Raw genomic sequence first — 14978 nt, forward strand, 5'->3', positions numbered from 1 at the left:
GAGGTGAGCATTATGCTTAACTTCTTTAATTACTGCTAACCACAGCTTTTTAAATCTATTTGTTTCAATGTATATATATATTTTTTTTTATAACTCGTATGAACAGAAAAAATGAAACATCATAGCCTTAACGCAGCTAAACTACATCCCCCATGAGGCTCCTCAATATGGTAGTCCAATAGCTTCTCTCTCACTGTCCAATCAGGCAATCCCTTCTACTATAAGTCACTGCCTCTCTGGGTCCCTTCCTCTTCTTTTTTGCTGCACCACAGATAAGTGACATAAATTCTAGCACTACCTTGCTATGCTGCGTTTTTATAATACTTAATTGTCGAAACGCTAAATTTATATATTGTAAAGCGCGCGCGTACCATTAGCGCAAACGTATTAACATTCGAGTTCGAAACGCACGTGTTCTTTTCAGGGACAAGTTAGACTTTCAGGACGGCTGACTGCCGAGCCCGCGAGTGATCTCACTCGCATTAGGGCTCGGCCAGTCAGCCGCGAAAGAACACTGACGGAGATGAAGAGTATCACAGGCAACGCGTAGCACGCGGTAAACCCCACTCCCTCTAGAATCAAGGGAAGCGCGCGCATGCGCATTACTGTATTCCTCTCACAGAATTTTGTTCTCGCACGGAGAAAGCCAACGGCAATTCTACGCTCCTGTTCTTCGCCCCCGAACACGCGAAACTCGTTAATTTGTTAGCGGGTCGCCTGCGCACATCAGAGGCATTCAAGGCAAAGAGAACATTTAAAAAAAAAAAAAACAAAAAAAAAAAAAAGGAAAACGAAAATATATTTTTCTGTTGCCAGCAGCAAAAGAGGAGCTACAGTTCCCAACCTGATAGCCATCCTCTGCGAGGCACACATATTACCATGGCGTACAGCATGGATAACGAGGCTTGGAGTGAAGGGAGTGACAGAAAACCAGAGCAAGAGGTGGAATACATAGGAGAAGATATAGACCTCTCCTACAGCTTCAAGTAAGTGCTAGGCGACTCATTGGTTCAAGCCGTAGCACTAGGAGTCAAGCCTCTACAAGACAGGTTATTGGTCCTAGAAGAAATACTGGGCAAGAAAGCTGGCACGCTCGACGACCCCGGTGAGGGAACCTCCACACAAGAGCCTCTGAAACAAAGTGAGAAGGGGAAGAAAGTGGCCCGGAAGAGGAAACACTCTTCTACTCCCCCCGGCTCAGATACAGGGAAGGATAAGTCCCTAGAGGTGGCTGATGCTTTCAATAGGCTGAAAAGCGCCTTTCTTACAAAGACAGCCTTGCCCAACCTCGTACCCCCTACCCCAGGGGCGACAAATATAGGGGATACCTTATCATCCTCAGAGCATTCGGATCAGGAAAGGGGAGAGGATGATGATCAGAGCATAAGCAAAGTGAGCGTAGTCTCGCAGAAGAGTACGAGCGAGCCTAAAGCCAGCGGTGTGGAGGCCCCTCTGGATGAAGAAGACATGTCAGACATGTTTGAACCTGACACAATAAGGCACCCCAGATCAACGGACTGGACCCCATCACCAAGAGTAGCCCTGTATATGTCCCAGAAAATGAGAAAACCTGTGGAGAAAGATATTAGATTCAGACTTAAAGCTGAGTGTCCGAGACCAGAGATGACAGGGAAAGTAGCAGAGACTCCCGAGCTCCACGCAAAGATGCTAACCTTCCTAACTAAAGCAGGGAAGGACACCAGAAAAGGCATGGACAGGGCATGGAAGACATGCCAGGATAAACTGTTAGACTTAGCTGGACCCATAGCAAAGATAATGGATTTAGCCGAGAGAGCTAAAGACACTGGGGAGCCAGTCGACCCACTTATATTGGCAGGATGGGCGCAGAGAGTAGTCTGCATGCTGGGTAACGCAAACTGCGCAATATCTTCAGAGCGACGCAGATCGGCTTTACTGAAGATTGATAACAAACTAGGAGACCTGGCGTCTTACGAAGCCGGGGAAAGCGCCCAGGGGCTCCTGTTCGGTGACACATTTGTGAAAGAAATGAACAGATTCGTCGGAACATACACAGCGCTGGAGAAAGCGCAAGCCTCCATTAGGAAGGTATTTCCGGGGAGAGTTTTTTCAGGGGCCGGTCGATAGAGGCCGCTCGACCGGCCGATTCAATAACAGGAGGGCACAAGGCCCCAGAGCCCAGTATTGGGAGACCCGACAACAAGACACCTTTTTCCCGAACAGAGGACAAGGTTCTCGGGGACGTCGGGGACGCGGATATTACCGGCAACAGAACAATAACTCAGGTGAGAGAATGCGCAGAGACCCATCCTCCTGTGGGGGGGCAGGACAATGCTTTTTTTGCACAACTGGCGCAATCTATCGTCAGATGCATGGGTTATTCAGACCATACAGGGCTTCATTCTAGAGTTCCTAGGTCATCTGGTGCAAGATCGCCCCCCACACAGAATTCAAATGACACAGGCCGAAGAAGATTTATTTGACGCAGAGATCCAGGATCTGGCGCGGAAAAACGCGATCGAGAGGGCTACAGGGAGCGGCCAATCCTTCCTGAGCAATATGTTCCTAGTCCGACGCAAGGACAAAGTTTGTCCAGTAATCAATCTGAAAGACCTCAACAGCTGGTTAGTGTACAAGCACTTCAAGATGGAGGGAATCCATCTGCTAGGAGACTTACTCAGAAAGGGGGACTGGCTCGCGCGCCTAGATCTGAAAGACGCTTACCTCACAGTTCCCATAGCACCCTACTGTCAACCTTTTCTAAGCTTCAGGTGGAGAGACGAACTCTGGCAATTCAAATGCCTACCGTTCGGTCTAGCGTCAGCACCATGGGCGTTCACCAAGCTTATGAGGCCCATCGCGACAGCACTTCGGGAACAAGGGTGTCGGATGATCGTCTACCTGGACGACATCCTATTTATGGCCGAAAACAAAGATCGCTCACAGAAGCAGATTCAATGGGGAAAGAGCTAATTTCCAGCCTAGGTTTCCTAGTGAACAAAGACAAATCAGAGCTTAGGGCGACCAAGCGGCTAGAGTTCTTGCGTTTCACTATAGATACAAAGAAGCTACCTTGGAGTTACCAACTCAGAAAATGAGAGCTATCAAGAAAGATCTGAGAGCAGCACTCAAGAAACCGCTGATCTCTCTTCGTTATCTAGCCAGGATAGTAGGTCTGTTAGCAGCATCCATACAAGCAATATTTCCCGGCCCGTTACATTATCGAGCTCTTCAGAGGCTGAAGATCAAGTACCTAAGGAAAGGCTGGAGATAAAATCGACTAGTTCCCCTAGACGAAGAAAGCAGATCAGAACTCAGCTGGTGGCTCCACAATATGGAAGCCTGGAACGGCCGCGCCATCTTCGGAGACGTACCAGGGTTAGTTATAGAGTCAGACGCCAGCAGGTCCGGCTGGGGAGCGCGATGCGGCGACATAGAAACAGGCGGGAAATGGTCAAAAGAAGAATTGGATCTACACATCAATTGCCTAGAATTACTAGCGGGGTCTTTCGCAGTAAAAGCGTTTACCAGAGACAAAGCGCACTGCAGCATCCTTCTCAAGATGGACAATATATCTGCAGTAAGGTATATAAACAAGCTGGGAGGTACCAGGTCCAGGATGTTAGCGGAATTGGCAAATGATTTCTGGCACGACTGCCCACAGAAGAAGATTACAGTCAAAGCAGAGTATCTCCCAGGGGCCCTGAACTCAGTGGCGGACTGGAACTCCCGACACCTAGTAGATTACAGCGACTGGAAACTACACAGAGACATACTCAAGAAGTTGGAAGCAAGATGGGGGCTATTGCACATGGACCTGTTCGCCTCGAGGCTAAACGCACAGCTGCCGGACTACTTCAGCTGGAAGCTGGACCCGGGAGCCCAGGGGACGGATGCATTCATGCATCATTGGGGGTCGCAGAGACACTATGCCTTTCCCTCCTTAGCGATGCTGGCGAGGGTACTAGCAAAAGTGCGCTGAGCCGAAGCTCAGATAGTGACGCCAGAGTGGAAATCGCAAGCCTGGTTTTCAGTTCTGATGGAACTTTCTACGGATTTTCCACAGAAGATTGCATACAGACAAGACCTGCTGACCGATCCAGCAGGAGCACCTCACCCTCTGATAGAGGATCAATCCTCAACACTGATAGCGTGCAGAATTTCAGGTATAGATGGTGCTTGCTAGGCCTTTCAGAAGACGCTACAAGACTTATCAATCTATCATGGGCTCCATCTACGATCAGGAGCTATAATTCCGCGTGGCAAGCCTGGGATTTATGGGGCAGGGGGAGGAGTATATGGAACAAGTTACTTACCTGTAACTGTTGTTCTCCAGCATGGGTCTGGCATGGATTCACATGCTCATGAATATTCCCCGTCAGGCTGGGAATCCTCGGTAAAGAAAAACCAGTATCAGTTTCGTTTCTGATCTGTCTTTCGTAGTAGTAACCAATCACTGATCCCTCTGTCATACTAACCACAGCCAATGACTGCCCTCTCCCTAAGCCCCAGCCCTGGCAGCCATCCTCAGATTTGGTAGCACGTAAAGTGGCAGTATGACCAAGTGAAGAGCCGCAGAGGGGTAGGAGGGAGGGTTCGCATGTGAATCCATGCCAGACCCATGCTGGAGAACAACAGTTACAGGTAAGTAACTTGTTCCTTCTCCAGCATGGGGTCTGGCATGGATTCACATGCTCATGAATATAAGAATACATAGCAGTACACACACATGCACAACCACGGGAGGTGGCAACAGGCTCAACATTAAGCAATGCAACAACTCAACATTAAGCATCTCTTACCTCCTAACCAGGCTCACCTTAAGCGAACAGGTTGCGCAGCACTGCTTGGCCGACCCTGGACTCCTCCCTGGAATCCCGGTCGACGCAGTAGAATTTCGTGAAGGTGTGCGTCGACCTCCACGTAGCCGCCCTGCAGATGTCCAGCAGGGGCACACCAGACAGGAACGCTGTGGTAGCTGCGATCGCTCTGGTGGAATGGGCTCTCGGACGGCCGGGCAGCGGTCGGTTTGCCAACCGGTGACAGTGCATGATGCAGCCGGAGAGCCATCTGGATATGGAAGCCTTCGAGAGGGCCTTCCCCTGATTTACAGGTCCAAAATTTACAAAAAGCTGTGATGTCTTCCGGAAGCCTTTCGTGCGGTCCACGTAGAACTTCAGCGCTCTAGCCACATCCAGCGAGTGCAAAGTCCTCTCTGCCGGCGACGAAGGGCTCGTTAAGGTGAATATCCGACGGTACCTTGGGCATGAAGGAGGGGTGCATCCTAAGCACCACCCTCGTGGCCTGGAAAGTCAAATACGGGCTTTTGCAGGATAGGGCCTGGATCTCTCCCACTCGTCATGCGGAGGTGATGGCCACCAAAAATGCAGTTTTCCACGACACAAACTTCATCGGTGCGGAGTGCATCGGCTCGAATGGGGCCCCCATGAGCCTGGTCAGCACCACATTAAGTTCACACGCCGGGGCCGGGGCCTTCACCGGCGGGAACGACCGGAAGAGTCCTTTCATAAATTCTTTCACCAGTCGATGGGACAATAGGGGCGTCCGTCCAGTGGTACTGGTATATCTTGAAATCGCTGCTAGATGAATCTTAATAGATGCGTGGGCCAGCCCAGCCTTCGCCAGTGACAGTAGGTACGGCAGCACCTGAGGGGCCGTAATCCGTAGTGGGTTAATCCGCTGCGTCCGACACCAGACAGAGAACCTCTTCCACTTGTGTCCGTAGCATTTGAGAGTCGAGGACGCCCTGGCCTTTGCAAGAACCTCTCTGCAGTCAGCCGGGATATCATATCCACCAAACTCTAGAGCTGCAGGAGCCAGGCCTGCAAGTTCAGCGACTTCGGGTCGTGGTGAAGAATGGCGCCTCCTTCCCTGGAGAGAAGATCTGCCTCCGCCGGTAGCTTGACTGGTGGGGACGCTGATAAGTCCAGAAGGTCCGGGAACCAGATCAGCCTCGGCCACGACGGTGCGACGAGGATCATCCTGCACCGGGACCTCTTGAGTTGGTTGATGAGTCGAAGCAGCAACGGCAGCGGAGGGAACGCATACAGGTATAGGCCGTCCCAGGGGAACGAGAACGCATCGCCCATGCTTCTCGGCTGGGAGAACCTGCTGGCGAACCTCTGACACTTTGAATTCATCGCTGTCGCAAACAGGTCGATTTGGGGTCTGCCCCATCGTCGGAAGAGTCGATCCACCTGATCCTGGCATAGTTCCCACTCGTGACACGCGCACCGCTCCCTGCTGAGCGAGTCGGCGATGGTGTTTCTTTCCCCTGCCAGGTGGAAGGGAACCAAGAACATCCCCTGAGCGACCGCCCAGTGCCATAGATCCTGTGCCTCCTTGGAAAGGGCTGGGGATCTGGTGCCTCCCTGCTTACGTATGTAAAACATCGTCGTGGTGTTGTCCGTGAAGATCCTTACCACCTTGCCCTTGAGGGACGGGAGGAACGATTTGAGGACCCAGAACACGGCTCGACGGCGGCGGGATCCTCCCTGCTTGCCGCGGCCTCTGTAAGCCTCCTGAGACGATGAACGTGCCGCTTGGCGGTAGGACGTCGAGACACCGCTGGATCCTTTGGAGGCCCCTTGTCTGCCTCCATATTTCCGAAAGGGCCGTCGTTGTTGGAGGGTTCCTAGGGCTCGGGCCGTCTCCGTGTCCGTTTTTATGGCTTGTCCAAAACCCTGGTCTGGACGTCCTGACAAAAATCAGTTGCTCTGAGCCAACCACGTCGCTGCAGGCAGACTCCGTTGCCCAGTTGGCGAAACCCGGTATCGGCAATGTCCGTTGCCACCGTAATGGCATGGTCCAACGCCATCTCGCCCTCCTGTAGTATCTCCAGGGCCTCGGACCTCTTGTCGTCCGGTAGGAAGTCCAGGACGGGGGCCAGTTTAAACCAAAGCTCCCTGTCGTAACGAGCCACTATAGCAAGGGCGTTGGCCGCTTTGATCGTCGTCGCCGCCGACGATATGACCCGTCGCCCCATGGTGTCCAATTTCTTTCCCTCGCCGTCCGGTGGGGAATTGGATGTTGAGGCTCCTGAGCCTGATGCCTTCTTCTTAGCCGCCGCCGAGACGACCGAGTCCGGTGTTGGCTGGGCCCTGAGGCACAGGGGGGCTGTGTCGGGGACCCGGTACTTTTTCTCGTACCTGTCCCATTTGGCCGGTGCTGTGGAAGGGTTCTTCAGTACTGACAGACCCTCGTCCCAGATGTCATCGATCAGGGGGACCGCGATGACGGTCTTCCTCTTGGCCTCCCGGCGTTGATATAGGAAACCTTCCTTCTTCCGTTCTTCTGGGCAGAGCTGGAATAACTCAGATGCCCTGGCGATCATAGCATGGAAGGAGCCAATCTCGTCGGGCGGGGAGGCCCGTGCGATGGGCGATCTGTTACATTGTTGGCGCCGTCGTCATCCGACCCCATCGTTGTGCCCACAGCCTCGTCCGCCGGTTCGGGGGAGGAGGAGGCGGGAACTGTAGGTCTTGCAGGGGCGAAGGGAGGAGAGGGGTGGATCGTTTGTTCGGCAGGCTTCCCCACGGGCCCGGTTCCGGGTCTTCTGGCCTGGGTCGTGGTAACCTATCCTTATCTCCGAGCATAAGGACTGGATCGCAGACAAGATGGCCACCGAGCTATCTTGGGGGCCGGGCACCGGTTGAGCTGGGAGAGAAGGCCGCTCTTCCTCGCTCTCATCGTCCTCCTCGACTGAATCTCGGGAATCCTCCTCGCGGGATCGAATCTTCTCGTGGGGATACCCCGAGGTTTCCCACGACTTCAGACAGTTCTTCCTCCGAAGCTGAGTCCGAGCTCGAGATGGCAACTGTGCCCCCCCCCTTTTTCCATGGGGGTCTTGACGATGGGCTGGAAAGATGATTCCCTTCTGGCTGGTAGGGAAACTCTAGTCCCGGAGGGAGCCTCCTTCAGCGGGGCCTCTGCCGGCTTGGCCAGAGTCGCTGCGATCGCCTCGATAGAGGCCTTAGCCTGATGGGAAGTGGTCGTCACTACCTTAGGCGTGTCCTGGGCCTTCGCCTAATGGGGAGGGTCAAAGCCTCGTCCCCCTGCATCCGAGATCTGACGGGGCTTCTCCCGAAGCTTACCCGGGTTTTCGGCCTTCCTCTTACCCGCACCAGAGCGTTGGCTCGTGGTTGATGGTGTCGGGGAGGTTGCGCCCTGCCTGGCAGCCTAAGAGCCCTACCTTTCGGCACTCCCGGAGCCCGCGGACTCGCGGTGCTTGGCCTGCTTTTGGGCCCCCGTCGCCGGGGCGCCCGCACAGGGCTTAGAAGCCTGCTCTGACCCTTTCTTCTTCTCTCCAGCTGAGCCCTTCTCCAACCAGCTGGCGAGGCGGGATCAACGGTCCCTCATGGTCCGCTCCGACAGGTTCTTACAGAACTCACAGTCCTTCTCTACCTGCGACTTATCCCCGTGGAGGCAGTAGAGGCATCTCAAATGTTCGTCTTCCTTAAAAAATTCTGTAATCCGCATCCCGGACAGTTTCGAAAAAGCTTGGATCCGGGCGACAAACTCTTTTCCTGGGCCATGTCGAAGTAGGCCGCAAATCTTCTGGAATCCTCCAAGAAGTTGCTCGATGAAATCTTCACCCTTGAGGGGCGTAGGAAAAAATTCTGCAACGGGTCCCCGTTAACGGAATTAGGAACGATGGAGCTTGAGGCTCGAAACCGAAAAAATGAGAAATATCTCCTGAAAAAAGCGCTAAAAGCCCGAGAGCTAAGCACGAGGACTCCCAACACTGAAACGTGCGGTAAAAATCTGAGGATGGCTGCCAGGGGCGGGGCTTAGGGAGAGGGCAGTCATTGGCAGTGGTCAGTATGACACAGGGATCAGTGATTGGTTACTACTACGAAAGACAGATCAGAAACGAAACTGATACTGGTTTTTCTTTACCGAGGATTCCCAGCCTGACGACGGGGAATATTCATGAGCATGTGAATCCATGCCAGACCCCATGCTGGAGAGCTCCCATTTCAGCACCTGTAGTCCAAGTGGTGAGTTTCCTAGCCAGCCTCCCGTCTACAGGGAGGGCGTTCAGGACTGTAGGAGTATATAGGTCAGCGATCTCTGCTGGATAGGAGCTAGTGGACGGAGCACCAGTAGGGGAACACCCAGCGGTATCCCGATTGCTAAAGGGTGTAAAGATAAGCAAACCTCCTACGCCCAAGTACTCATCGTTATGGGATGTCCAAAAAGTCATACACCTGTTCGAGCAATGGCCGAGTAACAACTCTGTCAGATAAACAGCTTTCAGGCAAGCTATCTACACTCCTTTGCTTAGTGTCCTGTAGAAGAGTTTCAGACGTTAAAGCCCTAGAGATAGACAGGAAGATGTATTACCCGGAAGGGATAGCCTTTACCATAGCGCAGCGTACAAAGAACAATTCTAAAGTGATCCCATACCCATACTGGCTGAATAACGAGAAATTGTGTGTGGCGAATTGTATAAAGTGTTATGAAACAGCAACAGCAGCGGTTAGACCGAAGGGGGTTACCCAGTTGCTTATAGCGCGTATTAAACCATACAAAGCAGTTACGTCAGCTACTATTGCTAGATGGGTGAAGGAAGTGATGGAGTTGGCAGGTATAGACACGTCTAAATTTGGAGCGCACTCCAACAGGGGTGCCATGGCTTCACGAGCTTTTGCAGTCGGAGTTCCGCTGCAGGAGATCATGAAAGCAGCAGACTGGTCGAGCGATTCAGTATTTAAGACATTTTACTTCAAACCAGTATCTAATATAGCAGCTGCTGTTGTTGAAAGCTTTGAACAAGCATAATGCTCGCCTCCTGTCTTGTCATAGAATAAAGATTGCCCATTCGACTAGCGGAGGAAGTCTTGATTCTATTAAAGACACGGAGGCGAGCATTATCCCACCCTAAGGGAATACGTATGTAAGGGGCATGTAAGACATGTCACAGCAAATCTATGTAAATGCTTGATTATAACATGTGATAAATCGTATTCCCCTCCCTAACGTGCACATTTCTCTTTTTGCATAGGAGAGGAGCAAAAGAATCACAGAGATTAGAGTGTACGAAAGCAGCAGAGCTGCGGAGTTAGAATACGGAGATCCTACCAAGAATAGAAAGGACAGACTCAGTTGGATTATACGAGAGGCAGTTGGATTTTAGACATTCGTTCAGTAAAGCGAGCTGCAAAAGAAGAGGAAGGGACCCAGAGAGGTAGTGACTTATAGTGGAAGGGATTGCCTGATTGGACAGTGAGAGAGAAGCTATTGGACTACCATATTGAGGAGCCTCATGGGGGATGTAGTTTAGCCGCGTTAAGGCTATGATGTTTCATTTTTTCTGTTTATACGAGTTATAAAAAAATAAAATAAAAATATACATTGAAAGAAAAAGAAAGATTTAAAAAGCTGTGGTTAGCAGTAATTAAAGAAGTTAAGCATAATGCTCGCCTCTGTGTCTTTAATAGAATCAAGACTTCCTGCGCTAGTCGCATGGGCAATCTTTATTGGCATTCCAGATCAATAGTTAACACTATACTATGGGGTTTACCATTTTTACTCTGTTGAACTTCGAAGTCTCCGATGACTGAACATTGGATGGTGCAGAGGCAAGGAGAATTCCTGGTCTAGTGACTCATAATTCCGAGGGAGAGAGAGCATCATAAAATGAAAAAGTTCTCTTAATGGCAAAACAGATTACACGATGGAGGAGGAATAGCTGAAGACAGCACAAGGAAGAAGAGATGGCTAGGAGGGATTGATAACGTTTTCAATTTCTGTTTGCAGTTCATCTTCAAAGGTTTATTGCACTTGCAATGGTCCCTTAATGATCCGGTTTTAATTATAGTTTATTTTACAGGTGGGCCAATCTATATGGAATATGTTGTCTTTTTGCGAAGCAGTTATGTGCTACTAGTTGTTCTACATGTTTAAAATGTTTCATATTTCTATGTGATTGCTCATTGTAACATTGTGTAGAACTACTACGAGTTAGTGGGAACTTGCTTTCCTTGCTTAATGGTTGCCAGGAATGCTGACCCGGGTTTACACTAAGGTGCACCACCACTAACAAGATAGCCTGTTAGACCAACCAAGAGACATGGGGAGCCCTGATCCACAACTCAGCGCCTAAGCTTTACAGCATAATGACTCCGGTAGACTGCCGCCTCTGCACTATGTGGTGACGCCGGACGACAGCAGCAGCCCAGGGCATACCCGGGACTTATGGATGCCACATTCACGGCAAGCGAAAGTTACAGGAGTAGGAGTGAGTCCTTCCTCCGTTCAGGCAATCTCCCTCTTTTGAGCCCATTCTCGAGATGACACCTGCCCCTGTCCCCTATATTCCAACCACTTAAGTCGACGATGACATAGGACACATGGATTGATGTGAACTATGACACTTGTTATATAGGACTGATGCCTACAGAGTCTGTTTTCAGCAAACAACGAACATTGGAAATTGTAGATACTTTTTCTATCTTCATCTGTGTCCTCTTGTTTTACCCGTGTTTTTTCATTATGTTTTGTAGCATTGTGTGTTTGTGGTATAAATGTGATTAGGAGTGTGGATGATATTGAGCAGTGTGTGGGAGCATCTTTTGTGCTACAGGATAGGAATATATTGGGTTGTAAGTATGATTGTGTTGTAACTATATGATTGACCATTTGGTCATTATGTTTTTTTGATAAACTTGCAAATCAAAATAAAATTCAATTTAGTAAAAACCTATTGTATTAGATGTTTGTATGAATCCAATCGAACACTACTGATACAGGGCATTCTGTCTTTGTGTGTGCAAGTCTTTACAGGTTTTCATTGCGCCTTAGCCCCATACAAGCTTTAGCTCTACCTCTTTCTTTGTTCCAGTAATGCTGACCTCTGCATGATTCTATCAGAGATGGAGGAAGAGTAGGGGTGTGACCCAGGTGACCCTTAATTAACACTTGCTGCGGTCGTTAAAACATCAGGTTACAAGGCAGCTTTTAGAAATTTGACTATATTCTTTTGTTGTCCCAAATATTTATTTTCCTGCTTGTCCATTTGTATATTCTTAGAACCGATTTGGATTGATTTTAGTTGTTTTTCCTATGTATTGCTTACACGTACAGAGTGGTCTAGACATATTGACCTCTGTGAGCAACATTTCAGGGGAATGACGTTTACTTTGTTGGCTTATGGGGGACTTAGGCTTGCTTTCAGGGTAGATAATGTTGCTATTAGAGATTTCTATATGTTTTTACAGGAGAGAGGGAGAATGGTAGACACTAATGGAATTGTCAGCCTCTGTTCTAAGACCTTATAAAGCCACCTTCGGGCCATATGATACCACCTTCGTCCCACAATGTACAGTATGTGAAGTTGAAGCAAAGCACAGCACAGGATTTAAATTCTAGGCATTCATTTTTCATATGTGTCCCACCACTAGTAATAGTAGGCTTTCATATTATATAAACTATAGTTATTTTGGGTGGGAAATCTCTCAATGACGCCATCACTTTCACCAGTTAGCCTCGTATCTTGTTGACAGCCATGCCAGTATTTTCTAATTTTCAATCAGGTCTTGCATGGTTTGCCAGTGAACACTGCTCTTTTGCATTTATCCAGGTACTCCAATGAGTAGTATGTGCAATTGTAATTGAGAGTGGGAGACTAGGACTGAGTAAACCTATCTCTGAAGCTCTGCAAACCCTTCCTTGACCAAAAATTCACCAATTTAACTTTTCTGAAAATAAATATTTGAAAACCCGAACGCTGCAGTTAGAATAACCAGTGGCCGATGCGACCAACCCCACACGCACCCAACCAACATTTTCAAATAGTTCAGGACAATAAGGTTCAGGGCTTCATACTGTAAATAAAAATAAAAAAATCACAAGTTGAAATTCACTGCTTCCATTAGTGTTTGCTAAAGACCAAAATTGAAAATGTTCTAAACAAAAAGAAGTTCAATGATCAAGAATACAATTATCGACATTGATATTGTTCTACTTACGTATGCAGTGTGGTGCCTCTCCTGACCATCCGCCACCACTGCATATTAGCTTTGGAACTCCTTCCAGGGTATAATCATTGTCGCAAGAATATTCAACATATGAATCAGGGGTATATTCTCTATTTGTGTCACCAAGAATTCTTCCATGCTCAATAGACGGTGGTTTAGAGCAGGCAGGTGGTGCTGGATGACAAAGGAATGTAAGTTATAACTTCATATTTACAGGCATTTCCTAATCAATGCTTAGACAAAACAATTCAAAATCATTGTCTGTACATTACAAATAAATGTAGACTTCTGAAAAAAATATAATACTAAAATAATGGAAAGGTCTGCTGAAATAGAAGAAATGTTATCAAGGCATTTTGGGAGCCTTTTCTTCATGTTCCATCTGCTTCCAGGTATGGGAGATGGCCAAGTATACAATCCTTGTAGCATCAACTTATTTAGTTTTACACAAAACAGTCACAGTGATAGCAGAGGAGAGCAATCATGTTGGGGTCAAGTCTACAGATTATTGGGTACAGTTGGTCTGTGTTTAATATCTATGTTTGGTGGCTTGTTTTAGGTGTTTTATTGACCTAATAGGAAAACTGCCACAGAGCAATTAGTCTTGTCCTGCAACGACAATCCGACTTGGCACCACATGGTTGGGATTATAGATGGATGCACAGGAGGTTGCGTATCTAAAAGTACAAAAGGCTGATATGCTTCATAGAGTAAAGGTAAAGGTGAAGGAGAACAGAGAGGGGATGTATTTGTATTTTTGTATTTTATTGAATTTATATAGCACTTTAATCCAAAGTATGTAATCCTGTGAACCGGAATAGAGATGCACACAGTCATGAAGCGATATAAAATGAATATCTTTTTTTTTTCTCGGTTAGCCTCAATTTATTTAATGTGATTGCCTTCAGGCAGATTTTTCTATGAAGAGTAAATATGGATGCATAGATGACCGCCCATTGAATAACCTTTATTATTCTTGCTATTTTTCAAGAGGTGAAAGCATGTTGCCAGTACTATCGCCATATCTCTTCCTGCCCACTAAGAGCTGCCCATGGCAATACGGAATATCGCTTGCATTACGTGCCCATTAAATAGTCACATATTTTCTAAATACATTTTAGCATTGATTTTGGTATGTTGTGCTAAAGTTTGTTTAGACAGGTTTATGACTGTGAAAGTATAACACAGGGTGAATGATTATACTTTTTGCATAAAACTGCAAAAACAACTGATCAAGGGAAGTCGATAATTGAAGTGGATACAGCGCTGTGCAAAGCCAGTGAGAGTTAGGCAGACACAATGTAGAATGTGCTGGCAGTGCCCTGGATACAACTTGAAGAACTATTCACTTATGGTCCTTGTAAGTATGACTTACAAAGAAAAATGCACAAACGACCTTTGACTAAAACAGAATATTCACCATATTAATGATGCAAAGGGTGCATTATCATATGTTAATTATTGTTCTCTTTCTCTTTTTTCCTCTTGGTGTGAATCTAGCAGAATATTAAGAGTTTAGTGTCTTAGTTTGTTGGTTGGATAAACCATAGACAGGATTGTTCCCACTCCTTCCAGATTGGTGGGGTAGATGGATCAAAATGCGTAATGAAAATAGAGCAAATGTTATGGTATCTGTGATTAAGTTAGCTACATTTTAAAGAGACTGCTATCATGAAGGATGAACAAATGACTGATTACTTTCATAATTTCCGCAATGAATGTAAATGCAGAGTTTTATGAAAGTATATACTTTATTAAACACATTGTAATATTGAATGAGTTATTAGTCTAATGACAGCGGTTATGCTCCTTCAGTGAAGGGATAAAGGGATACATAGGATGAAGATGGCTTTATTATAATACAGCGGTGGCCGCGCTATAGTTGAGTATCAAGTTCCATAGGAAACCTGAAAAATTATTTTCTAATAACATTGGACTTGCATGACCGATTTGGGTGATATTTTGAAGAAACAAAAAACCTGCACCAACCGCTCCCCC

At 47.8% G+C, this 14978-nt stretch overlaps 1 protein-coding gene across 3 annotated transcripts in view; it reads right to left on the reverse strand.

Moving 5' to 3' along the window:
• The window catches only part of LOC138538019 (coagulation factor XIII B chain-like), a 792475-nt gene that overhangs the window by 162904 nt on the left and 614593 nt on the right, over nt 1–14978 (reverse strand). For 2 of the 3 annotated variants that reach the window (XM_069641498.1, XM_069641497.1), the window contains exon 16: nt 12972–13154. The exons of the other annotated variant lie outside the window; for it this stretch is intronic. In XM_069641498.1, coding sequence (XP_069497599.1) covers nt 12972–13154 — 183 coding nt within the window. The remainder of the gene's footprint in view (nt 1–12971; nt 13155–14978) is intronic. 3 annotated transcript variants of the gene reach the window in all.

Source organism: Ambystoma mexicanum, chromosome 1q, assembly GCF_040938575.1.
Source record: "Ambystoma mexicanum isolate Mex_15411 chromosome 1q, UKY_AmexF1_1, whole genome shotgun sequence".
In the NCBI taxonomy this organism is placed as follows: domain Eukaryota; kingdom Metazoa; phylum Chordata; class Amphibia; order Caudata; family Ambystomatidae; genus Ambystoma; species Ambystoma mexicanum.